The sequence below is a fragment of the Dendrobates tinctorius genome, unplaced genomic scaffold (genome assembly GCF_039654945.1).
Source record: "Dendrobates tinctorius isolate UK_male_01 unplaced genomic scaffold, ASM3965494v1 ptg000246l, whole genome shotgun sequence".
Lineage (NCBI taxonomy): Eukaryota > Metazoa > Chordata > Amphibia > Anura > Dendrobatidae > Dendrobates > Dendrobates tinctorius.
In genome coordinates this window covers 4,196,049-4,223,406 of record NW_027361913.1, presented here as the reverse complement: position 1 = coordinate 4,223,406, position 27,358 = coordinate 4,196,049, and the positions used below count along the sequence as shown (strand labels likewise).

General features: G+C 44.5%; 1 protein-coding gene across 1 annotated transcript; it reads left to right on the top strand.

Annotated features, from left to right (window-relative positions):
- The first annotated feature begins 156 nt into the window (after positions 1 to 156).
- WDR77 (WD repeat domain 77) lies at positions 157 to 27,109 on the top strand. Its single transcript, XM_073557275.1, has 10 exons — positions 157 to 304; positions 5,054 to 5,239; positions 5,351 to 5,492; positions 5,566 to 5,615; positions 14,925 to 14,995; positions 15,857 to 15,911; positions 22,467 to 22,538; positions 22,668 to 22,776; positions 24,348 to 24,416; positions 26,255 to 27,109. Exons 1-10 carry the CDS (start codon positions 220 to 222, stop codon positions 26,409 to 26,411), a joined length of 996 nt encoding a protein of 331 aa, XP_073413376.1. The 5' UTR covers positions 157 to 219; the 3' UTR covers positions 26,412 to 27,109.
- The last annotated feature ends 249 nt before the right edge of the window (positions 27,110 to 27,358 follow it).

The following is a 27,358-nucleotide window of genomic DNA, read 5'->3' as shown; positions in this document are numbered from 1 at the left end:
GAAGAGGGTGCTGTACCCCTCACCATACACATAGCACCGTCATGCTTTACCCCCGAGCTGCCGTTTAATGTACAGGCCCGGGGGGCTGGCGGGACCGGTTCAAAAATGTCCCCTTGTGAGTTTCCTTCAAGGACGTACGCTAGTGGGCGTGGTCTGTGGCGCGGTGCTTGGCGGGAAGGTTCGCAGACAGCGGTGTGGAAGTTGCACGTGTGTGGGGAAATGAGCAAAGCGAGTCCGTGGGGGAGTCCCACGAGGGCCCCGGCGTGTATGGAGACGCAGCTGGGAGCCGTGCGGTACCGGAGAGGTCAGCAGCTCTGTGGCGGGGAGGGCGAGGACAGCGCGGAGGAGGCGGTCAGCCCCTGTGCACACTGAGGGCAGTGATCTGTGTGCGGTGCCGGCGCTGGGGTCCCGGCATGTTGGGGCTCACTATACTACATTTTTAACTTGACGTATTTGCTAACATTATTTACACCTACTCCATCTTGGGCTAGGATCTCGGAGATGGGACTGCCCCATTAGACCATAATGTCTTGGTCTCCTGACCTGAGAAAGGCAGTTAAGATTAGTATGGGTTAATTAAATTAGGGATATGTGTAAAGTAAACATTGGCCGACCAAGGTGTGAGATTGGTTGTCCATTGCGTTGATCAGAATTGTTTAAAGGGAATCCGTCATCTTTTTTTTTCGGCTTGCAGCTGCCGGCACTGACATCAGGTGCTTATCTACAGCATTCTGTAATGCATTCTGTAATGCTGTAGATAAGCCTCCGATGTAACCTGAAAGAGAAGAAAAACACGTTATATTATACTCACGGAGGTGGGCGGTCCGGTGGGTGTTGCGGTCTGGTCCGACGCCTCCCTTCTTCATGTGATGACTAGATCCTGAGACCAGCGTTCATCACAGAACCCAGTGCCCATAACCGGTAATATTCGTTTCCAGGTCCATTGTTCAGTGAATCATCCCAGCACATTGGGGCCGAGTTCCCATTCGCTGCTCGTACTGTGAGGTATCCATTGTTTCGCTGCTCTTACTATAGAGAATCTACAGTATGTTTTCGCACAGTAGGGCCTCATTCAGATGTGTCCGTTCTTCACATACTTTTTCTATCACTGACTTTTATGGATAGTCTTCATACATGTTGTAGTCTATGTGGGGAGGGTGCCGTTGTTTTGTTTTTTTTTGCGTATCGTGTGACCACAAATTAAAATAGCTGAGACATGTTCAATTTCTTTTTGTGAATGTCACGACTGAAACTCAGCGATACAAATCTATGCGTGGTTTTTTTTATTTGCGCATGTGAAAATTAATGAGGTTTGTATGGTAAAAAAAAACATGGTCTTCGCTCTTACAGTAAAGAATCTGCGTCTGTGATTATGAATGATCATTCTTTCCTCTAGATCAGGTATGTCAAACTCACACACATACCTGATTCTGATCCATACAGAATAGTGGGCACCGCATAGTCCTCCATGTAGAATAGTGGACACCGCATAGTCCTCCATGTAGAATAGTGGACACCGCATAGTCCTCCATGTAGAATAGTGGGCACCGCATAGTCCTCCATGTAGAATAGTGGGCACCGCATAGTGCTCCATACAGAATAATGGGCACCGCATAGTGCTCCGTACAGAATAATGGGCACCGCATAGTGCTCCGTACAGAATAATGGGCACCGCATAGTGCTCCGTACAGAATAATGGGCACCGCATAGTGCTCCGTACAGAATAATGGGCACCGCATAGTGCTCCGTACAGAATAATGGGCACCGCATAGTGCTCCGTACAGAATAATGGGCACCGCATAGTGCTCCGTACAGAATAATGGGCACCGCATAGTGCTCCGTACAGAATAATGGGCACCGCATAGTGCTCCGTACAGAATAATGGGCACCGCATAGTGCTCCGTACAGAATAATGGGCACCGCATAGTGCTCCGTACAGAATAATGGGCACCGCATAGTGCTCCGTACAGAATAGTGGGCACCGCATAGTGCTCCGTACAGAATAGTGGGCACCGCATAGTGCTCCGTACAGAATAGTGGGCACCGCATAGTGCTCCGTACAGAATAGTGGGCACCGCATAGTCCTCCGTACAGAATAGTGGGCACCGCATAGTCCTCCGTACAGAATAGTGGGCACCGCCTTGTCCTCCGTACAGAATAGTGGGCACCGCCTTGTCCTCCGTACAGCATAGTGGGCACCGCCTTGTCCTCCGTACAGCATAGTGGGCACCGCCTTGTCCTCCGTACAGCATAGTGGGCACCGCCTTGTCCTCCGTACAGCATAGTGGGCACCGCCTTGTCCTCCGTAACAGCATAGTGGGCACCGCCTTGTCCTCCGTAACAGCATAGTGGGCACCGCCTTGTCCTCCGTACAGCATAGTGGGCACCGCCTTGTCCTCCGTACAGCATAGTGGGCACCGCCTTGTCCTCCGTACAGCATAGTGGGCACCGCCTTGTCCTCCGTACAGCATAGTGGGCACCGCCTTGTCCTCCGTACAGCATAGTGGGCACCGCCTTGTCCTCCATAGAGAATAATGGGCACCACATAAGGGTGGTGGTTCTGGTGTTACAGGCCAACTAAAACTGCCCACAGGCAAGAATTCGCCATGTATACGCTAGAAGTAGAGCATGCTGCTTTGACCGCGTTACAGACCTAAGTCTTAAAAGAACTTTAGAAAGATCTCTGTACTGTCCCTTCACGTATTGGTATATTGTAATAAAATCTCCCCTAAGCTTTTATTTTTCCAAACTGAATAACCTGAAGTTTGATAACCTGTCTTTGGTACTGCAATTCACACTTTCCTTTAAAGGGGTTGTCTGGTCTTCTACTAAAAGTCTGCAGGCACCTTATGTGACTGCAGACTACTGAATCTTTAGGCTATGTGCCCACGTTGTAGAGATGCTGCGGAAATGTCCGCAGCATTTTCACAACTCTCTGTCTCGGGTAAAACGCATGCGGAATTTGCATGTGTATTCCAGCAAAACACAAGCGTTTTTAGCATGCAGAATACTCGCACTTTCCAAGCATCGCTCGGAAAGGTGATTGACAGGTTGGTCACACACAAGCATAGTGCTTAACAAGTGTGACCAACTTTTTACTATTGATGCTGAATATGCAGCATCAATAGTACAAGATAGGGATATACTCACCCTCTGTCGGCTCCCGGCATGCTCCGTTCCCAGGGATGCATTGTGAGAATCACCTCAGATGACGTAGCGGTCACACGACCGTGACGTCATCTGGAGTGATTTGCGCAATGCATCCCTGGGAACGGAAGATGACGGCATCGTGGCGGACAGGCGGGATGGCTCCGGGGGCAATCAGAGGGTGAGTATATCACTAATTTTTTTTTTATTCTATTTATTTTTTACAGGGATATGGTACCCAGGGCATGGAGGAGAATCTCCTCTCCTCCAGACCCTGGGTACCATCCGCACATGAAGCGCTCACTTCACGCATGGTGGGTATAGCCCCATGCGGAAAGTGAGCTCAATGCAATCCTATGTGAGCGGAATCGCCTCGATTCCGATCTAAGAATGAACATGCTTCGGATTTTACCGCTATGCGATTCTGCAGTGGTAAAATCCGCAGCATTAGCACAGCAATGCGGTATGCCATTGAATTTAATGGTACAGTATGTGTTTTGTAAGCGTTTTCACAGCGAAAATCGCGGCAAAACCTCTTACAATCCGCAACGTGTGCACACAGCCTTAGTCTGCTCACCTACCGCAAGCTGTCAGGATTCCCTGGTGGTTCTGCAAAGTCTAGTTAGAATGTGTTACAACCATGTTCCAACGAGACTTGCTCGCTATCTCTCAATTCACTTGTATTGAGCGAGTCCGAGCACGTCTAGTCCACACGTGATCACATACTTGCAGTCACATGACAGCCCACTCTCGCCAGCAACATCGGAGAATGCGGACAGCATGCGGTGCATGTGTTGTAACGAAAAAGGCGTAACCTATCCATACAAGTCATCAGTGTCGCATTGGTGGGGTTCTGCCACTCCCACAACTGCTACCGTCAGCTGCAGAATGTAGACATCACGCAGAGCAGATCATCATCGCTCCATCACGCAGTCTGGTGACCTCTGCCGAGTCGCTCTTTTTGAGTTGGAGCTGACTGTCAGTACCTGGCAGCTGCCACTAAACTGTGTGATAGAGCGATGGTGATCTTCTCTGTAAGCTGCGTACATCATCCACTGCTGGAACTGGTAACGGCTGAAATCTGAGGTGTCTGGGCCTCCATCTATCTAATATTGATGACTTATTCTAAGAAAGGAAAAATCCCATTGATTCCCGTGACTCCTCTGCACTCACTGTGTTATCTTATATACTGGAGTCCATGCTTTATTTAATGCAGCCTATGAGTTTATTGCCCTTGCAGCAGCTGCCTGACACTTGTCACTAGTGGAGTTTAATATCGGCCAATACATAGCTGATCCAAGTATGCATATTGAAGGGCTGTCCATGCCACCGTTTTTCTTTTTTAAAACAAGACCCAAAATATATATAATATATAAACTCACACACCGACTCCCGCCTCTTCTCTCCTGATGCCTCACTGCTGTGGCCAGTGATTGGATGCAGCAGTCACACATTCATGCAAACAGAAGAAGATACACAAAGCCCATCCTGTCTGACAGCTGCAGCTTGTACTGAGCTGTGTGAGAACGCCGCAGCACTGCAGAGGTCCACTGAGGAGCTGCCAGGATATGTGGGTGGAAATTTGAGTTTAAAGGGAACCTATCACGTGAAAAAATGCTATTCACTTATAGATATGTGGTTAATATGCAGGTTAACAGCGTTCTGAGCCTGCTTGGCTTCTGCACTTTGAGCCCTGCTGCCGGGTGGAATTGAACCCCACATGTGCAGGATAATAGCTTTTTTCACACAACAGGTTCCCTTTAAACCTTTCACAATAATTAAACCAGCCTTATCAGATCTAAGAGCGCTCTGTAATAAAGTATGTACCTTGTATTGTGGAAGAGTGAGAATGCCGCAATGTTCTTTGTGAATTATTTCACCTACTACTATTGTTATCACTTTGCAGATGGCGCCCTGCTTCTCTCTGCCTCTAGTCTGAATTCTCGAACATGGGGAGGCTCCATTTGGGTTTTCAAGGATCCTGCAGCCGCCCCCAATGAGAGCCTTTGTGCGGCTGGGGTGCAGACGGAGACTGGCGTAGCAGATGTGGCCTGGGTACTGGAGCGAGGAATCCTGGTGGCCTCAGATTCTGGTAATGTTTCTTTTCCTGTGCTGTCAGTACTGTACACCTTTAGTTAGTCCTACCCATAGCATTATGGATGGTGGGCGCACCAGGTTTGTTATGACGCATCTGTGTTTCCAGGGGCCGTGGAGCTGTGGGAGTTGCTGGACAATGAATCTCTCCTTGTTAATAAATTCACCAGATATGAACATGATGACATTGTCACGTCAGTCAGTGTATTCTCCGGAGGGACGCTGGCTGTCAGCGGGAGCAAGGATTTCAGGTCGGATGTTATACTTTGTAGAACATAATATTGGTGTTTTATGGCAAGGGTCCTAATACCGATCTCTTTCCAGTGTGCAGATCTGGGATCTCTCGCAGAAAACGCCACTGAAGTCTTATAACGGTAAGTCCAGACCAATGTGGATCGTATTAGTATTGCTTTTATACTAATACGCTAAGGGCATACAGGCACATGATGGAGGGAGGTCTGGCTTGAGGATACCGCTCAGAAACTAATATAACTGGTGCAAGCAAATCCCAAATTAATGTAGCTGTGAGACAGCCGCAACACATGCAGTCGCGGGGACTCGTATATTAGGCTAGTTTCACATTTGCGCTTTTGAGCGCAGCGCACGGCCGCCGCTAAGCCCCGCGCCTCCGCCGGTAGCTCCGCCTGCCGGCGCATGACGCTGCATGCGTCCTGCGTCCCCTTTATCACTGGGGGTGCAGGCCGTGCGCAGTATGCGTTTGGCGGCGCATGCGTCCTTTTCACGGTGCGCCGACCAGCGCCAAACGCAGCCTGCTGCAGTTTGGTTACGCTCGGCGCACCGTGAAAAGGACGCATGCGCCGCCAAACGCATACTGCGCACGGCCTGCGCCCCCAGTGATAAACATGGGGGACGCAGGACGCATGCAGCGTCATTGACAGGGAATTCTATATGTCCTTTTAATATCAATGTATTTCTGGGGTCTTACATGCATACTCTGTATATGAAAATGCTGTCTCACGATGATGATCACCTATAACCTTATTCTTCATAAGAAATTGTACATGATGGATAAACTGCTTACTTGCACCCAGTTGGACATTGAAACTAAACGTCCACATGTTAGGTAGATACTGGGGCCATGAATACTTAGTAAGGCAGGTTAATGAGGCTAATGGAGCTATAACTGTCATGAGGATAGATTAATGAGAATAATATTGGGGTCTTGTGTAATTTACCCAAGACCTATTAAAGCTTTCAGCACGTCTACACAAATACTAATAATTAACAGCCGAGTACAATCTGATTGGTTAACGAATATGAATATGATTGGTTGAAACCATTTATGCTTACTGTTGAATGATCAATTGTCCAATGAAATGTGATGATGTAATGTTACCGCCTACTCAAATGAGCATATAAGCTACCTAATTAAATCAGGAAAGGGGGAACATCCTGCAGATACATACCCTGTCTCTGTGTGTGTTTGTTCTCCGCTACTCGAGTAGGCCTCAGACCAAAATCTGGCAACCTTCCAGCATATCGATCTCCCATTGAGAGATAAACATCAAATCACAAACCCATCATCATGCGCCGGTAGGCGGAGCTACCGGCGGAGGTGCGGCAGGGGCGGGGCTTAGCGGCGGCCGTGCGCAGGCCGTCGCTGCGCTCAAAAGCGCAAATGTGAAACTAGCCTTATTCAAGCGTGCCAGAGATACTCGGTCGGCACACAAGTGTGCGCAGACAACACCTCATCCGAGCACGGTTTTCTTCACTACTGGCTGCACATGTTGTGGATTTGATGCAGATTTTCTGCTTCGCATCCACGTTTCCGTATCAGAATCCACATGTGGATTTTGTGGAGTATTTCATCCCATACATTGCAAGAGTGAAGACCGCCTTGAATTTTGCCCAAAACAATGAATTTTAAAATGTGCTTATCACCTAAATTTTTGTGAAAAATTTCCACCACATGTAGATGAGAATTGTGAAATCTCATTAACTCAGTAGGTGCTGTATTACTCTGCAGATATTCCACAAGCAAATCCTCCCCACTTGCATCTGCCCTTATCGTGGCTGTACACATTGCGGATTTGTGTGTTGAAAATCTGGAGCTTAAGGCTATGTTCACACGTTGCGGTTTTTGTTTTGGTTTTTTTTTTCTTGTGCAAATTTTCTGCTGCATTTTACATTACCAGCAAAGTCTGAGATTTTCAGAATTCTCACGCACACAGCTTGGTTTTTTCGTCTTCAGTATTTTTGTGCAATACCTCGGTTTTCACAAAATGCAGCATGTCACATCTTTCAGCATTTTTCACCCATTGAAAGCAATGGGTGGTGAAAAAAACACAGTTATCCATTTTTGCTGCTGCACAAGGGACAATTGTATCATGACAAAAACTAAGCAAAACCTGCTTTTTTTGAAGCAAGTTTCTTACTGCCAAAAGAAAGCAGGTTTTGCCTGCAGAAAAAAACGCAACATGTGAACATAGCCTATCAGAGTACCTACTACGTTTAGGCTACTTTCACACTTCAGGTTTTCGGCGTCAGGCGCGATCCGGCGTCGTGCCGGAACGCCGGATCCGGCAAATGTTTCTGAAAACCGGATGTGACGGATCCGGTTTTCTGCTGGATCCGTCTTTTTCTGGACAGACAAAACCGGATCCGTCTCATCCGGTTCATCCGTTTTTCTATCCGTTTTTTCGACGGATTACGCCGGATCCGGTTTTTAAAATTGACCCTTGTGGCCTTCCGAACGGGATTGGCTACTGGAAAACTATATATAGCGTGTTCCTACAGCCCTTCTTTGACAGGTTGTAGAGGAGAAAGTGCAGGTTGGAGAGAAGAGCAAGTTACTGGCGAAGATGGATGTTGTGATTGGAAATATTTTGAAGAATTTGGCGGATTTTACAGCGGAGGCGAATCGTTTGAGGGTGATTGTTCTGGAGAAGGAGAGAGCGAGACAGCAGCACATCAGGCATCGTAGACGACGTTTGTGGATCCACCCCATCACAGCCAAGAGAATGACGCGTGGGGTCTATTCTACACTATGCATGGACCTTCGACGAAACCCGGATAAATTTTTTGGATATGTTAGGATGAAAATGGAGAATTTTGATTACTTGGTGGAGCGCATTGCACACCTCATAAGAAAAGCGGACACCTATTGCCGCTTCTCTGTTTCACCCGCAGAGCGTCTGATGGTGACTTTAAGGTAAGCCACATTTATTGGATGTGATCGCATCAGAGCACACTTTCACTGCAATCTTGTTGGTGGTAATTTGTATCTCCAAGTGTTATAGGTCAGTTTTGGTATGTAATGCTGTGATTTAAAACTAATTTATTGTTTTTTAATTCCCCACAGATTTCTTGCAACTGGAGAATCCCTTTCGTCACTGCATTTCCAGTACAGACTCGGGATTTCCACCATATCTGGAATTGTGAAGTACACATGCCGTGCACTGTGGGACTCCTTAGCTGAAGAGTTTTTACCAGAGCCCACAACAGAGAGGTGGATTGAAATTGCTGACAAGTTTCAACAGATATGTCAGTTTCCAAACTGCTTGGGCGCTGTGGACGGGAAACATATCCGCATTGTAAAGCCAGCTGGATCGGGATCGGAATATTTCAATTACAAGAAATATTTTTCAATTGTCCTCATGGCCATCGCTGACGCAGAATACAAATTTATTGCGGTTGATATTGGGGCCTATGGCCGCTCCAATGACTCTCAAGTTTTCAAACTGTCTGCCATGGGGCGTAAACTGTATGGAAACACCTTCCAGTTCCCACCACCTAGACCGCTGCCGCAAACATCTGGTCCACCTATGCCATTTGTCTGTGTAGGGGATGAAGCCTTCCAGCTGTCAGAACACCTTTTGAAACCGTACTCTAGCAGAGGATTGACAAGACCAAAACGCATTTTTAATTACCGCCTCACAAGAGCAAGAAGAATGGTTGAATGTACCTTTGGTATTCTGACAGCCAAATGGCGGGTCCTATTGACTGCGATCAACCTCAAGACAGAAACTGTGGACGAGGTGATCAAAGCGTGCGTGGTACTCCACAATTTTGTTATCTGCAAGGAACCCATTTCCATTGAGGACACCTCTGAAGAAACCACCTTGCAAGATTACCATGACATTACCACTAGAAGTTCTGTGACGGTTTCAGTAATGAGGGACAATTTTGCACTATACTTTGTCACCTCAAGGCAGAGTACACTGGCAGGATGACAGAGTGTGAAAGATTTGTGCCCTAACCAAACTTGTGTACCTTCTGGACCAACAGTATATACCTTTGCCAACCAAAGTTGGCTATCTTGTCATGGTCTCTATTTTTAGCTTTAGGCCACAGGTGTGTACCTGGTTGTGTTTTATGCAAAGTATTTCACCTTTTAACAAAAGTTGTGTACATTGTTAGGAAATCACCAACAATAAACACAACTTTTTAGGTGAAATACTTTGCTTCAAACACAACCAGGAACACAACTGTGGCAAAAAGCTAAAATTTACCCACAGTTATATACCTAGTTTTGAATACCATTTCACCTTTTAAATACCCTGTATTTAACCTTTTTCGCCGCAGAAAGAAATGACAGACAACCAGTGTAAAATAATTTAACTTTTATTGAAAAATGTTTTTTTTAGTAAACTTTTTTAAAATTTTAATAAACTTGTTTAATAAAACTTTGAAACTATAAAACTGAAACCATAAAACTGGTCATTTTTATTTAAATACACACATTATAATTCTGTGTAGTGTGTGGTGGAAATACTGCTGTAGGGGCTGCGGGACACTTCGACACTGGGAGTGTGGAGAGAGGACTGGGATCGTGGTGGGGAAGGAACAGTTAGAGGTGAAGGTGTGGAAAAAACTACAGAATGGGTGGACATGTGGGAAGCAGAAGAGGTGGTGGGTGGTGGATTGGAGGGTTGGGCAGGGACTGTAGGAGCAGATGATGTTGATAGCAAGTTGTATGGGGAAGGAGTTTGGTACGGGGCAGGTTGCTGGAAGTGGGGAGATGTCTGGTACGGGGCAGGTTGCTGGAAGTGGGGAGATGTCTGGTACGGGGCAGGTTGCTGGAAGTGGGGAGATGTCTGGTACGGGGCAGGTTGCTGGAAGTGGGGAGATGTCTGGTACGGGGCAGGTTGCTGGAAGTGGGGAGATGTCTGGTACTGGGGAGGTTGCTGGTACTGGGGAGTTTGCTGGTGCTGGGGAGTTTGCTGGTGCTGGGGAGGTTGCTGGTGCTGGGGAGGTTGCTGGTGCTGGGGAGGTTGCTGGTGCTGGGGAGGTTGCTGGTGCTGGGGAGGTTGCTGGTGCTGGGGAGGTGGATGGTGCTGGGGAGGTGGATGGTGCTGGGGAGGTGGATGGTATGTAATAGGAGGGGGAGGATGGAAAGTGGCTGGAGGTGGATGGTATGTAATAGGAGGGGGAGGATGGAAAGTGGCTGGAGGGGGTGTAGATGTAATAGGAGGGGGAGGATGGAAAGTGGCTGGAGGGGGTGTAGATGTAATAGGAGGGGGAGGATGGAAAGTGGCTGGAGGGGGTGCAGGTGGAGGAACTACTGTGGTGGGAGGAGGAGGAGGTTGGGAGGTAACTTGCTGGAGAGCAGCGTGGCATGAATGCATTACATGCATCTGCTGGGCAGGAGAGAGCGTTTCCATGCGCTCCACAACAGACCTGAAAAAGGTGTGGTTTGGCGAAGATCTTGCTTCTGAATGCATGGTTTGCAGAAGTGTCTTCACCTCCAGAATGCTGGAGTTGATCTGCTGATAGCCTGCGGATATTTGCTCTGACAAGACTTTGAGACAGTTCTGGAAAGATGCATTCAGATGCAAGAACTCTGGCGCATAAGTCTTTTCCTGACCCCTCTGCCGCTGCCGCCCAGTACCCGCAGGTGTACTAGAGGTGGCAGGGGCAGAAGGGTGGGGTAAAGGGAAAGCGATCTCCTCACCAGCAGCTTCATGTAATGTAGGCGGCCACGATGCTCCTGTGCTGGTGGATGGGACAGATGGGTCGAATGTGTGGGAAGGCTGGGAAGGTGCAGATGTACCGGGGCGGTCGAAGTGTCCCTCGGTGCCGGTCTCCTCAGGGATCGCCTCAGAAGGGTCCAATCGTGCCGGCTCCCGAGTGCTGCTCACCGTGCTGTGGAATAAAGAGAAAAAAAAACAATTAAAATACTGACATGGTATGGCCCTGGCTGAAAAAAATTTTTACATATAACATTTTTTTTCACATGTGGTGTGTAATATTTACCTTCTGGTGACCATTGTTTCCCGGAGGAACGACAGGGCTCCTGCGTCCTCCAGATCCACTCGGGGCCCGCATCTCTTTATTGAACTCCTTCTTGAAACGATCCCTCACAGACCGCCACCGATTCACAATTCTGTTCCCTGAAACAAGAAAGGAGTGGTTAGTATACAACATCAGTGTTTCCCAAACTCCAGTCCTCATGGTCCCCAGGGGTCATGTTTTCATGATTTCTATAGTAAATAGAAATCCTGAACACATGATCCGTGGGGACCACGAGGACTGGAGTTCGGGAAACACTGGTTTACATCAAGCAACCGGTACTGTATATACTTACGCTCTTTAATCTGGGCCCGAGCTTCGAGGTCCTCCCAGCGGCCCACAAGGAGAGAACAGATTTCCTCCCAGAGTCGTCGGGTAACAATCAGGTCAGCGTGGCGGCGGTCAGCCATATTCCAGAGCGGCTCCCTTTCTCTGACGAGATCGATGAGGCGGTCCACATCAATCCCTCCATCCTCACCGTCAGAGTCGGGAGCACGCTGTGAAGGCTGTTAAAGAAAAAGACAAAAATAACATAATTAGCCTCCACAAAAGAAATGAAATAAAAAGTGCAAAAAAACAAAGCAAAAATATTTATACTTACACGCCGGTGACCGCCGCGTTGCTGTCGCCGACGACCCTGGGAGGCACTGCGAGGACCTCTTGGCCAAGTACCAGATTGGGAAGACTAGAGAAGAAAACAAAAAAAGTTATGTCTTTGGATGTAGGCATTTGTTTGCTGTGTGTGGTCTGCAGAACATTGTTTTCTATGTGTTGTGTGTAGTGTGATGTTGTGTTTCTGCGTTTGATGCAAAAAACTTACGAATTGTGAGCCCACTCCAAGTGTCTGTCCACCCCTTCCTTCTTGTTCTGGGAGCTCCTCTTCATCTTGTGATTCCTGTTTTGAAATAAAAGGCAATGAATAGACATATATTACAGAGAAGATGGATTTTGGAAATAAAAACTTACCGTCAAACGCTGACGATGCGAGGGAGGGCTCCCAGAAGATGTGCTGTCCTCTTGCTGGCCAGACTCCATGGCTGTGGGTGGTGTTACAGCTGCTGCCAGTGAAGCCAGTGCTGCTGCTGCTGCTGCTGCATCTCTTGGGCGGCTGTTGAATAAAGAGAAACAAAGGGCCAATGAATATCTTGATATTCAATAGCCCTAGTTTGGAGGAATGGGGGATTTGATAATTACCGTCTCTCATCTGCTGCTGGCCTCCCCTCCTCAGCATGTTCTATTTGCTGCTCCATTTGGGGTGGTGGTGGTGCGGATGGTGCTGCAGTGGTCTCCTGCCTTCTCCTGCGCCTGGTTGCTGTCTTGGGTGGCATGTTGGGTGTGGCTGTGGGTCCCACTGTCTTGCTTTTATTATATGTCTTGTGGGCAGAGCTACTGAGCATGCTCAGACCAAAAAACCGGATCCGGCCGACGGATCCGGCTTTCACCGGATCCGGCGCATTGCGGCGCTCATAGGCTTTCATTGTGTGAAAAAGCCGGACGCGCCGGATCCGGCGTGTCCGGCTTTTTCGACGGAGACAAAAAACGTTACAGTCACCGTTTTTTCCAGACGCCGGATCGCGACACATTGCCGGATCCGGCGAAAACCGGATGAAATGCATGGCCATCCGGCGCAAATGCAAGTCAATGGGGGGGAAAACGGATCCGGCATTGCATTTCGCCGGATCCGGTTTCTGTCAAAAGCGCCGGATCGCGCCTGACGGCGAAAACCTGATGTGTGAAAGAGGCCTAATGCAATCGTAGAGAATCTTATCTACATGTTTTGGAAATTTTCGGCACATAAATTTGACATGCTGTCATTTCTTTCTGCGGACATTATTGCAGTCGTCACTCTTGCAGTGCATATGGTGAAATTCTCAACAAAATTTGCATGTAATATCTCCGGCGTTTGTGGCGGATACGAAGTGGAAAATCTGCATTAAAGCTACAACGTGTGCAGCGGGCCTGCATGTTGTAGGTGTGGACATTAGCCGCAAATAAATTATTAGCAATGAGGGCCCAACATGGCGCAGGTGCCACCTGACTATGGGGTGAAAGGAAAGTGCAGTAGCAGTCATTCCCGCTTTCTAAAGGGCCACTTTCTCTGGCAGGGTGGTAAGCAGCAATCCTTTTTGGGTGGTACCAGAAATTCTCTCTAAATCACCTACCTATATAGCTACATGTAAAGGCCTTGTCCTCTGTCATGATCCCCTGTCCATTCGCCCTAGTAGAGCAGGGTATTGGAAGCTTAGACTTGGTTTTGATTAGACAGTTTTGCTCCGATCAGCTGATTACCACCACAGTTTGTGAGTCAAATCCTTTAAAAAGAACATTTCTCTGGAATTTTTTAAAAATTTAAACTAAGTACCCCGTCCAATTGGTGCTGCTTCACTGATTCCGGAAATGTTTTTCATTTTTCTTTGGCGCCCCTTCATTTAAAAATTATAGCCCCTTCCGGAATTAAGGATGCATATTTCCAACTGGGCATATACCACACAACTTCTCTGTGGGTGTAGCCGAGTTATCATTGGCCGTAGTCAGAGGAGAAAAAGCAAACGCCCAGAGAGACGTCCTTTAGTACACTCCCAGTTGTTGAAGGGAAAATTTGCATTTTTTTTTTTCAGGGGGGGCATTGCTTTGTAACGGAGGGGCACAAAAGAAAAACTTAAAGTATCAGTGGAGCAGCCACAATTAGAGGAGTTTCTCATTATAATTGAGGAAAAAAACAATTAAATTTCTGCTTAAAATCAGACATTTTAGAGGGAGCGTAAGAGCCTACTGCACAGTGTAATACATTGAGTGCAATAAGACATTATTATTCCGTAGAGGCGTTACCAATGGGATTACGTGTATTGATACTTCTACACTGCGGAGGCCTCCTATCACATAGAGATTTCCTGAGAGCTCTTTTTATTTAATTTTTCTTATTTTGAATCCACCAATTAAATGGCATTTTGTAGGTGCTGTGCTGTTTGGAGACAACATTGCTTCTAGATAAAGGTCTATCTATACATGACCCGTTGAAGCGCTTGAACAGCGTGAAACGGCCGTTGTCAGCCTTTTCTGCACTTGATATGTCACTCTCCCGGCCTGACGTGTAATTTATATGTCAATAAACCCGTGAATTGTCTCATCCCGAAGAGTGCGACCTTTTTTCTATGTGCTATCCATACATAAGGCACCACCTCCAGCCTGTACGATCGCACACGGAGGTCACTTGGCTCCGCACTGCCTGTGTGCTGCCTTCTTGCACAGGGCTTTGCCTATGCATGAGCCCGAAATATAAGTTCTTAGACCAATACATGGAGTGAGTTGAGAAGTATATGTTATATTGATTGTATTGCATTTTTTAGCACTATTAACCATGGCATTGTTACGACCGCGTTTTCGTTAACTTTCATGTGTCATGTTTTTTATTTCCATTTTTTATTTCTTAGCACATTCCAGCCAAGTGAATTGTGTTTCCACATGCCCTGGCAAAGAAGCCATCTTTCTTTCTTGTGGTGAGGTACGGATCCATATTTATGGCATTTGTTCTTTATAATGACAGTAATGTAATTTTGCGGTGCATGTGTAGTTTTTCTTTAGGATGCGGTGCAGTCCGGCTTTTATTATCTGACACATTATATACTATGTCATTCTTTTTATTCTGTGTTAGATAAGCAATGTTTTGACACAAATATCAACTGCTCTCTGCTATTTTTCCCATTCAGAAGCGCTTCCCATGCTAGGAAAGCATTGTCACTTTGTCAAAAATATCTACTCCTTGACCAGTGATTTGTTCTTGTTTTTTTGAGTGGAATCATAGAATGTTAAAGTTGGAAGGGGCCACCAGGGTCATCGTGTCCAACCCCGGCTCAATGCAGGATTCACTAAACCATCTCAGACAGATGACTGTCCAGCCTCTTAAGACTTCCATTGAAGGAGAACTCCCCACCTCTCATGGCAGCCTGTTCCACTCACTGTCAAAATGTTTTTCTAGTATCTAATCTGTATCTTCTCCCTTTCAGTTTCATCCCATTGCTTCTCATGTTTCCATGTGCAAATGAGAATAAGGATGATCCCTCTACACTGTGAATAAATTAAATTGTATTACTTCCTTCCTCGTGTCATCTGGTCTCCATATTCACAGGCTGCTGCTCTACCAATGAGCCACAACCCACAATGGAGCTGTCATCAAGAATTGCTCTTATGCTGCATCTTTTTTTTTTTTTTTCTCTTTCTTGTATCGGTTTTGTAAAAAAAAAAAAAATATGAAAAACTAACTTTTTTGTTGACTCCAGAATTTACTGAAATGCAATTATTGGTGAAAAAAAGATATAGACTCAAAAGTGTTAGTTATTGGCAATACCTTTTTATTTCTTTAAAGGATAATCGAGTGTTACTGTGGGACACAAGGAATCCTAAACCTGCCAAGCGCATTAGTGAGTATCTTTATACATTGAAGCCTCAACATTCATTTCTTAGGTCATGTTCTGGACCAGATAATGCTGCCCTGTAAGACAGGATGTACCGCATAGAGCTCACAGTGGCCTTTATTCCAGGGAGTGGGAATTGAGAGAGCTTTTTGCTTGTTCACCCATACATAGTGAAGTTGTTTTTAAGCAAATACTTATAATATGCAAATACTACAGCCTAATAAAACTGTAAAAATAAAGTTGGGTATGGTAACTTATAGAAGCCAATGATCAAATGGAGGATGCTGTTAATAAATTAGTTTAGTAATGTGTTTTCCTTTTGGATCAAATTGGGTGTAACCAGCCTGAAGAGTCTGTGTACTACCATCAACTTTCCCCAGAGCAGGGGCTGTACAACCTATGGACCGGGGGCAACAGTGGCCTGTGATGCTATTCTCTGTTTCTCTAGCCCCTCTCTCCTCTGTGTGATGCTGACCAACCTTCAGCTGGCAGCAGCACACTGGGGGAAGAACAACACGCCTTCACATTAGCTTAGTACGCCGGGCTCCATGGGAGGCACGTATTGTCTGCTCTCCTCACTGCAGAGTGATAACGTGCGGCAGCACAGCACACCTGAGTGTGAGTAACGGCGGTCAATGTGAGGGAAGGGGCAGTATGTCAGATGTTATAATTTTACTTTTATGGCATCAGCATATTCTGCAGCACTTTACAGTTAAGCAGGGATATCACAGATAATATCGAGTGACACACAGTTCATCAGTTACAGGAGAAGCAAGGGCTCTGCTTACAAGGTCCTCTTTCAGAAATTACTGTCTCATGTGCTGGTGCCTGACGTAGAGCAGTTGCAGCCACCTGATGGTCCTGCACTGTTGGCCTAGACACGTTATTTAATAGATGAAAAAGTAGTTCCAGCTTCCATGTAAAAATTTAAAACTTATCCTTTATTACTAAAAATGCTTAAAATACCAAGGCATTAGGGCTGAAATGGCTCATACATCTAGAGAAAAGAGGCAATGTGTTTCCACTGCAATTTCGGCTTTTGTCCCAGCTGGCAGGAGTTGTTCGGCGGTGCGATGCTGCGGTTGATGTGAGTCCCAGACTGGTAGTTCAGGGGTGTGGGGGCTTGGCCAACCTTTTGTGAAAGCCCAGAGCCACAGCACTTACAGTTGAGGCCAAACGTATTGACACCCCTGCAATTTTGTCAGATAATACTCAGTTTCTTCCTGAAAATGATTGCAAACACAAATTCTTTGGTATTATTATCTTCATTTTAATTTGTCTTAAATGAAAAAACACAAAAAGAATTGTCCTAAAGCCAAATTGGATGTAATTCCACCAGGGCTGTGGAGTCGGAGTCGTGGAGTCGGAGTTAGTTTTGGTTGGAGTCGGTAGAAATGTACCGACTCCGACTCCAGCTTTAAAAAAAAGTATTAATATTTCATAATTGAACTTTTCATATGAATTTTATAAATGTTACTCAAATATATATGTTCTATCAAACTATGAACAAAAGTGATAAGCAGTTCTGCTGGAGATAGAGACATTTCTTACTTCTTGTGTGTCACTGTTCTCCACTGCCCTTATCTAATCTTATACTTGGTTAACCTCATGCTGCCCCAACCCCCCTACTTACAATGTATGAAACTGAAAGTGAAAATGTGTTGCAAATTCTTAGTAGTAAAGCTCCTCCTCTAGACTAGATCATACTAGGTGTGCGTCTTCCAAGCATCTCACAGCTGCCTGCTACTCAGAAGAGGAAGACTGTAAGAAGTATTATCCTTCCAACAAACTTTGCATCAGTTAACTGTGAGTACATGAGGAATAATAACAGTATTACTGACCACTATATCAGTTGTACGACCTGGCAATAATTTTGTACAATTGTTTTTAGGAAAAACAATTGTCATTTGGATTGTGAATGCAGAATTAAAAACCTGAGAATGTCAAAGAAGCATCACATTAAATCAGCTGTATTTGAACATTTCACCATCACTCAAGATAGAAAACATTATGTCTGTCAGTGTATGACAAATGATCCAGACGAAAACAAATGCTGTGAAGCCAAGATGAGTGCATATTCAGGCAAAGATAAAAATGCTCCTACCAGAGCGTCTAATCTAAAGAGACATTTACAGCGCTTTCATCCAGAAGTACTGAAAGCAGTGAATGAGAAAGACTGCATCCAAACCAATGAACCAGTGCCCAGCTGTTCCAGCCAAACAAAGGAGCAGAGAACTTTGCAGCCATCAGTTGCAAGATATTTTGTCAGTGACAAAGTTACTGTGACAATGACCATAGATACATTTAAAAAAACAGATCATAGAGCTTGTTGTAAAGGATAGTGTGCCTATTTCATTATTTTCACGTCCAGCTTTTATGTGTCTGAATGGGGAAATGGCCCGCAAGCTTGGTGTTTCTCTGGAGAGAGAGAGTATTGAAAATTAGTAATCGAAGAAGCTTTTAAACAAAAGGAAGAACTTAAAAAAAACTCTCAAGGGACGCTTTCTGTTTCTTAAAATGGATGCCTGCACACGTCACAGAGTGAACTATTTTGCCATCAATGTCCGATTTGTTTGTGACAAAAATGAAATAGTTACCAAGACATTGGCAGTAAAAGACACCAAAGCTCATCACACCAGTGAGTTTCTCCAGGTCTTCGTGTAAAAGGTTCTGCAAGACTATGAACTTAAAAAAGAGCAAGTTCTTTCTGTCGTAACTGACAATGCTTCAAATATGATAAGTACTATTAAGCTAATGAATGAGAGTAATGATGGTGACCAGCAGCTAGAAGAACATTCTGGGTCCACAGACACAGAAATGTTTGAAATAGAGGAACACAGTATTGTAACTGAGGAGCAAACTGAAGTTGCTTCAGATGAACAGCAACATGATAGTTTAGATGATCTTGTTGAAACTGTGTCAATATGTTCTTTCATTCATCACATGCGCTGTGTTGTGCATATGCTACAGCTGGCTATAAGAGACAGTCTGCAAGAAGGACATGCTGCTGCACTGATTGGGAAGGTGAGAAAATTGGCTACTGTTGCCAGAACCCCTAAAGTTGACTCAATTTTGAAGAGACGTGCTGGAAAAGGGGCAATTATTGATCAAGCCACACGATGGGGCAGTACTTAATGATTCAGCGCTTGGTTGAACTGAAAACCTTTCTTGTAGACATGGCTAACCCTCAACTGACGCTAAATGAAAGTCAGTGGAATCAGGTGACTGAGCTGGAAAAATTGCTAGAGCACCCATTTACAGTGACTAAAAAATTACAAGCAGAGGACTTAACTCCAGGTATTTTCTTAAAGGAGTGGAAGAACCTGATGTTTCGCCTGTCCCAAAGAGAGGGTTAATTGCAAGTGGCATTGCTACCTCAATGAAACGGAGAGAGGAGCTACTATTACAAAATAACATTCTTTTGGCAGCTGTTTATGTAGACCCAATGCATCGGATTCTTCTAGATGATCAACAGCTAAGTAAAGGAAAAGAAGCTCTGTTTGAAATAGCAGTAAGGATGAAAGGGTTGCAGAACAGTCAGGAGGAACAAGAAGAATTTGGTCGTCCTGCCACATCTTCACCCTCATCATCAACTGATGAAGAATTTAATTTCGAAAAATATTTGGATCACAAGGACCGTGCAAAGCGTTCCCGCATAGAAGAAGAGTCATCCCCATCAAGGAACACAGCCAGTACATTTCAGCAGAATTTTTCATGTGCACTAAAAGAAATTGAGAAATTTGACCGTTCATCAAAAATAACAGTGCAACAAGCGATTCCTCTGTATCCTGACATTGTCAGAGATGTTGCCCGAGTGGTTACTGCTTTGCCACCAATACAAGTTAGTGTAGAGAGGTTGTTCTCTGCTCTCAAAATAATTAGATCAGATTTGAGGGCATCCATGAAGGAGGATCTGACAGAGGCAATACTTTTTCTGAGGACAAATTTATAGATTTCTTATTAACTGCATGAAAGTGTTTATTGCATATTTACTTACAGTTTAGAAAAGTTTATAAAAGTTATTTGCTGTATTCTAATAAATGTAGTTTTTGCTCTAAGTGGTCTGATTACTTATATGATGGTGAGAAACTGAATAAGCACGATGTTTAATATTTTACAACAGTAAATTTGTTGTTATGAATTGGCCATTTATGAAGGAGTCGGAGGCTGATAAAATCCAGGAGTCGGAGTCGCAACTGTGGCTTACCGACTCCACAGCCCTGAATTCCACACCAAACATAAAAAAGAGGGTGGACAGAAGTATTGGCACTGTTCGAAAAATCATGTGGTGCTTCTCTAATTTGTGTAATTAACAGCACCTGTAACTTACCTGTGGCACCTAACAGGTGTTGGCAATAACTAAATCACACTTGCAGCCAGTTGACATGGATTAAAGTTGACTCAACCTCTGTCCTGTGTCCTTCTGTGTACCACATTGAGCATGGAGAAAAGAAAGAAGACCAAATAACTGTCTGAGGACTTGAGAAACCAAATTGTGAGGAAGCATGAGCAATCTCAAGGCTACAAGTCCATCTCCAAAGACCTGAATGTTCCTGTGTCTACCATGCGCAGTGTCATCAAGAAGTTTAAAGCCCATGGCACTGTGGCTAACCTCCCTAGATGTGGACGGAAAAGAAAAATTGACAAGAGATTTCAACGCAAGATTGTGCGGATGTTGGATAAAGAACCTCGACTAACATCCAAACAAGTTCAAGCTGCCTGCAGTCCGAGGGTGCAACAGTGTCAACCCGTACTATCCGTCGGCGTCTGAATGAAAAGGGACTATATGGTAGGAGACCCAGGAAGACCCCACTTCTTACCCCGAGACATAAAAAAGCCAGGCTGGAGTTTGCCAAAACTTACCTGAAAAAGCCTAAAACGTTTTGGAAGAATGTTTTCTGGTCAGATGAGACAAAAGTAGAGTTTTTTGGGCAAAGGCATCAACATAGAGTTTACAGGAGAAAAAAAGAGGCATTCAAAGAAAAGAACACGGTCCCTACAGTCAAACATGGCGGAGGTTCCCTGATATTTTGGGGTTGCTTTGCTGCCTCTGGCACTGGACTGCTTGATCGTGTGCATGGCATTATGAAGTCTGAAGACTACCAACAAATTTTGCAGCATAATGTAGGGCCCAGTGTGAGAAAGCTGGGTCTTCCTCAGAGGTCATGGGTCTTCCAGCAGGACAATGACCCAAAACATACTTCAAAAAGCACTAGAAAATGGTTTGAGAGAAAGCACTGGAGACTTCTAAGGTGGCCAGCAATGAGTCCAGACCTGAATCCCATAGAACACCTGTGGAGAGATCTAAAAATGGCAGATTGGAGAAGGCACCCTTCTAATATCAGGGACCTGGAGCAGTTTGCCAAAGAAGAATGGTCTATAATTCCAGCAGAGGATTGTAAGAAACTTATTGATGGTTACCAGAAGCGGTTGGTCGCAGTTATTTTGGCTAAAGGTTGTGCAACCAAGTATTAGGCTGAGGGTGCCAATACTTTTGTCTGGCCCATTTTTGGAGTTTTGTGTGAAATGATCAATGTTTTGCTTTTTGCTTCATTCTCTCGTGTTTTTTTCATTTAAGACAAATTAAATGAAGATAATAATACCAAAGAATTTGTGTTTGCAATCATTTTCAGGAAGAAACTGAGTATTATCTGACAAAATTGCAGGGGTGTCAATACTTTTGGCCACAACTGTACATGATTTCAATGCAATGGACTCTGGGGGAAATGGCTGGCATAGGCGGCGCATGCACAGATTGAGATCTCTGCTCCCAAGATCGAAATCTGCGCATGCTCCACCTCCATCGGCCATTTTCCCATCGCATTGAAATCATGGAAGTGCAGGGGCTCTGGGCTTTCACAAAATGCCAGTTTGGGATGGGACGCACAACATGACCCCGCTCCACCAACGCCCCTCCCCATCCGTTAGCTGAATTCAGACTGTAAGACTGACCCCCATTTGATACATTCAATTTTTTTTTCCTATTTTCCTCATGACAATTTGGGGTATGTCTTATTGTCTGGTGCGTACTCCAAAAAATACTTTCTATTAGTGAGCTGATCTACGTACTTTATTACCGGCTTAGACTTGTCATTGGAATTTATATATAAGAAGCAGTAGGAGCTGCGGTTGCCTGCTGGAGCCATTTTATTATAATAGGGGTTCTCCAAGAAGTCAGCTGAGGAGAGCTATCTTTTTTTTTCTCCTGCCTCAGCCCCACTCTGTGTCCAGTTGTAAACTCGTCAGACTGAGGGAGAAGATCAGGTATGGTCCTTCATACGGTTCTCCTCAGCCTGACAGGAGCTTGCACTGATATCACTCTGTCTCGAGCAGCTCTTCTTCCCAATGTGTGCCTGAATATGTGATGGCAGCCTTTTTTGGACATATTCTCTGAGAGCCATTTTACTAATTATCTCCAGTGTTTCACAGTTGCAATCTGTTTTTGGGTCAGTTCACAAGGGGCGTCCTTGAGCTATCGTAAAGTTCATCAGTTAGTGTTAGGGTCATTTGCTTGTGTCATGTTGGGTTATATATAATTTTGACCAGTGTTTCTCTTCTCAGATGTCTGTGCCCCAAATGTTTCCCCTACGTATGTGACCTGGCATCCAAACAAAGATGACATTTTTGCATGTGGTATGTGGCTACTGCTTTTTTCTCCCGTTATTAGCTTGCAGTTGCATGAGGTGCTTGAAATTATATTGGTTTTATTACATTCAGAATATGAATCTGTCCAGACAGTCTTAACGCTGTTGTTGTTGTCAGGTGATGAAATAGGAAACGTCTATGTTGTAAATCTGAGCAATCCCGAATCGGCTCAGGCAGTCGCGGCACATTCTAGATCTGTAACAGGGCTGGCATATTCTAACCACAGGTAGGAAAAAACATCGTATCATTTATGCACTTTAAGGGGGAGGACTTGGAAGTGTTATAAAGTATATGACAAACTCATAAATACTCTCCTAACAGCACCAACCTCAAATCCAGCATAGGCTGCAACATAGCACTGAAAGTGGGCACGTCACCCACTGGTGGACCGCTGTCGCATGTTTGGCTGCAGCGATGACTTGAACAGTGCATCAATAGATATGGAAAATGTAAAAATATTTAATACAAATGCATGATTTAAAATTGTCATTTTTTGACACATTACATCTGATATGGCAAATGGACATGGTTGTCTGTGAAATACATGGATTACTATGAGACAGCATTGTGACAACCCAATAACACTCAGAATTTACAGTATCTCCTATACAAGCCTGGCAGAGATGTAGAAAATCTTGGTTTTCCCCACTCCCCATAAGGAAATGCAGTGTAAATTCAGCAGCTGTCTGCTCCCCTCATCCCCTGCAGTAATTATGGCACGGGACTGTTTGCTATTAATAAAATATGTTGAAAATGGCACTTTACACTAATGGCCACGCAATTTTTCTTCAATATGTAAAATGTTAATGCATAAAAATTCATATTTGCGTCTTAGGGTGCTTTCACATTGCATTCTTGAAAAACCTTGCTGGTCCCTTTGGGCTTGTCTTTGTACTCCCCGCAAAATGGGATCGAGCGTATGCACAGACGGTGCCATAGACTATGGTGGTGCCAACAGAGTCAACGTGCGCTTTATTGTGCATAATTTTCACGCATGTAAGCCCACTGGAGGCGAAAACTCAAATGAAGACTACTACGTCTGCGTTTCCACCTCCAGTAGGTGTACATGCCCAAAAATGATGCGCAACAGAGAGCACGTTGACTGTCGGCACCATTATAATCTGCAACCGTCAACACATATGCTCAAATCATGTTTTGCGGGAGGTGGTGGTGGCGGCTTTGGACACAAGCCCTGAAGATGTGCCTGAACGCTATGGGAAAGGAGGCTAATAGATTGACCCAAACAGAAGTGTAGATTTCGCTGTAAAAAAAAATCTAGATTAACTTAAAGAAAAAAACCTTCCTCCTATATGTGAAGACACAAATCCTCCCCGATTTAAATGGATAACATGAGAAAAGTTCCTGTATTGCCCCTGTAATCAGTGGAGGCTGTACAGGAGGAGTGATGACAGTAAGGTGCTGCAAGCTACAGATGCACTCAGCCAGTCCATTCTTGACTCAAACAAGTGCAGCGCCCTTACACTGTGACATAGTTTACTATTCTAATTACAGCAAGCGTGTAAAACCGTGATGTATTGTATTACATACGCCATTAGCAGTGAAGGGGTTACAGGGATACGTCATTGCTTACAGGCTGCAGTGAAATAAATGAAAGGTAAAAAGTAGTTATGGAAAGACTTCCTTAAACCCCAATAATAAAGTAGGATGCTAGTTATTTCCAGTCACAGGTATGGACAGTGTCCCGATTACGTCTGTATTGTGTGTTTTATTAGAATCAGTTTAAGTAAATCACTAAAACAAGTGTAGCATTTTCAGAGGTAATTTTATGTTTTCCAGTTCTCCATTATTGGCTTCTATCAGTGAAGATTGTTCCGTTGTGGTCCTGAACGCTGAGTCTTCAGAAATGTAAGAATAAATGTAACATGTTTTTATTGTTTGTGTATTATAGGTCCAATCATTAGAATAAAGAGCTCACTGTCTAGTTTGTTACCAGACCCTATGCTTATTTTATTTAGGCTGAGTTCACACTTGGCGTTTTTTTTTGCGTTTCCGCGGCGGTTTTAACCGCGAAAAATAAGCATCCCATGCATTCCTATCGGATTCCGCAATGCTGTACTAATGCTGCGGTTTTTACCGCGGCGGAATCGCTTTGCGGTAAAAAACGCAGCATGCTCATTAATTTTGCGGAATCGCGGCGATCCCGCACCCATAGGAATGTATTGTTCCGCTTACTTCCCGCATGTGGCTGTGCACACCATGCGGAAAGTAAGCAGAACAATTGCGGATGGTACCCACGGTCCGGAGGAGAGGAGACTGTCCTCTGGGCTTTGGGTGCCATATCCCTGTAAAAAATAGAATTTAAAATAAAAAATATTGTTATTCTTACCTTCCGACGTCCCGCGCAGCCTTCCCGCTTCTCTCCACGCTCTCGTTCCCAGTAATCCTTTGCAAAAATGCCTGCGATGGCGTCCGTTCTCGCGGGATCGCGAAGTCTCGCGGTCATTCGCGCGACGTCATCGCGAATTACCGCGAGAACGGACGCCATCGCGGGCATTTTCGCAAAGGATTACTGGGAACGGCTGCGCGGGACGTCGGAAGGTAAGAATAACACCTTTTTTTTTTTTTTTTTTTTTTTTTACATTTTATCTTTTACTGCTGATGCTGCATAGGCGGCCTCAGTAGTAAATAGTTGGTCACACTTGTAAAACACTGTGTTTGACGAGTGTGACCAACCTGTCAATCAGTTCTCCAAGCGATGCTACAGATCGCTTGGAAAACGCTAGCATTCTGCAAGCTAATTACGCTTGCAAAATGCTAGTTTTTCCGCGGGAAAATCGCGGGAATTTAAAATGCGATTTTCCCGCGGAATGGAAATCCGGAATTCTCGCTGTAATTTCCGCGAGAGTTCCGTTACGTGTGCACATAGCCTTAAAGTGAACCTGTCAGCAGGATTGTTCTGAAAAACTACAGACAGTGTTAGGTTGGCGCCGTTATACTGATTAAAATTATACCTGCTGTGCTGTGAAGAAATCCGTCTTGCGGTTGTTTAATCTGTTTTTGCAGTTTGAGATTCTTGTGTTTCGGGGTGGCCTGTGGGAGTTTATTTGGTGCTTTGGCCTCATCGTCCTCCTTATGGGCTTAAATGAAAGGTCACTGAACCTTCGGTGACCTGCCTCCTATTTTAATTACTGAGCCTGCGCATTTAATATTGTGGTCTGCAAAAAAAAAAATTTGCTCTGACAAAAAGATTCCAGCCAATTTTGCATTCAAAAACTCAAATGGCACTCCTTCCCTTCCAAGCCCTACCGTGCGCCCAAACAGTAGTTTTGCCCCACATATGGGGTATTGGCATACTCAGGAGAAATTGCACAGCAAATACTATAGTGTAATTTCTCCTGTTACCCTGGCAGTAGCTTTTTTTTTTTTTCTTTAAATTCATTTTTAGCCTCTTTTATTTATTGTTGAATTTATTTCACACATTGTGCCCTCAACTAGAAGGTTATACAAGATCTTTTGAGGGGCATTTCAACATTTAAATTTTTTTTTTTTTCGATTTGATTTCCCTTGTAACTGAGGTGGTATAACACCGGCCACATAGTCTAGCCTGGTTCATTTATCCTGGTAAGCCATTGATCTGGCTGTTGTATTACTTTCACTATGTCCCATGTAAGAGCCCTGGCTTAGGGTTACCTTTATATTTGATCTCTATTACCTTATAATGTTATGTTTGTGCTTGTTTGCAGTTTCAAGGATCATTCCCATAAAGATTTTGTCACTGGAGTGGCTTGGTCTCCTACTGATCTGTCAAGCTTTACCACTGTTGGCTGGGATCACAAAGTTCTTCATCATAGCCTCCCAAAGGAAGACAAACCAGAGCCACCTGCGGAGACACAAGATTAAGGGAGAAGTTTAAGATGTGATATAGTAAATGCTCTTTAATGTATATGAGAACTGTGTAGTAATATTAGACTACTACAGTAGTAAATCAGTCCTGTGGTGCACTACTTTTAGGTCCTCATGGTAACACTTATTTGTTTTTCTGGGTCACTGGACATTTTCATGATCCAAATTTCCATCTGTATCATCAATGTTCCTGCCTTAGCTGACTTGATTGGTGGTGTGTGAGTGTTTGGATCTTTCCAATGCAGCTATTGCAACACTGCGCCAGCTGGATACAAGTGTTATCCCCCAGGTTCTAAGATCCGAGCACCTGCAGTGGTTTGATCTGCAAATTCGTGTACCGAATTGTACTAATTTATATGTACACTAAAGTGCATTTGATATAGTTTTTACGGTCAACCTTTACACAATTTCTAATTTTAGCTGTGATGACAATTAAAGCTCCAAGGCATTTCTGAAGATTCAGAAGCCGAGTGTAGGTTCAGCAGCCGCCGTTTATGCCACATTGGCAGATTGTGGTTCTCGAAGCAAGTTTGAAAGTACTTGTAAATGACTGAAGGTGTGTGAACACAAGTTGTTTAGTAAGCTTGAGTTGACATCTTAAAATCAACTTTTGTATTTTTTTGTGTATTTTAGTTGGTGTTTTCTATTATTATAATGCTAATTGGTAATTATTAAAAAGAAACTATCAGTTTGCATTTTGTGTATTTTCTTGAAAAATTGTGAAAACTATGGAAAGTGGGGATTTTTTACTATTCCTTAGATTGTCTACTTCACGAGATCTACTACGATTCTGATCGCTGAATCTTTGTTCTTTTATCTTCTTTTCTGCAAATTGGGGAGAAAAAAAAAAGAAATGGTTTGGTTAACCTAAAGGAGTGTGATTAATGTGATAAAAGTGGCCCCGGCACTTGTTTCAAACTGCAACTCGTCTTAGTCACATGTTA

Coding starts and splice junctions, on each gene's coding strand:
- WDR77 (XM_073557275.1), top strand. CDS start 220: ATGAGCAAAGCGAGTCCGTGGGGGAGTCCCACGAGGGCCCCGGCGTGT. Junction 5,616..14,924: donor GCCACTGAAGTCTTATAACG/GTAAGTCCAGAC, acceptor TTTATTTCTTAG/CACATTCCAGCCAAGTGAAT. Junction 24,417..26,254: donor AACGCTGAGTCTTCAGAAAT/GTAAGAATAAAT, acceptor GCTTGTTTGCAG/TTTCAAGGATCATTCCCATA.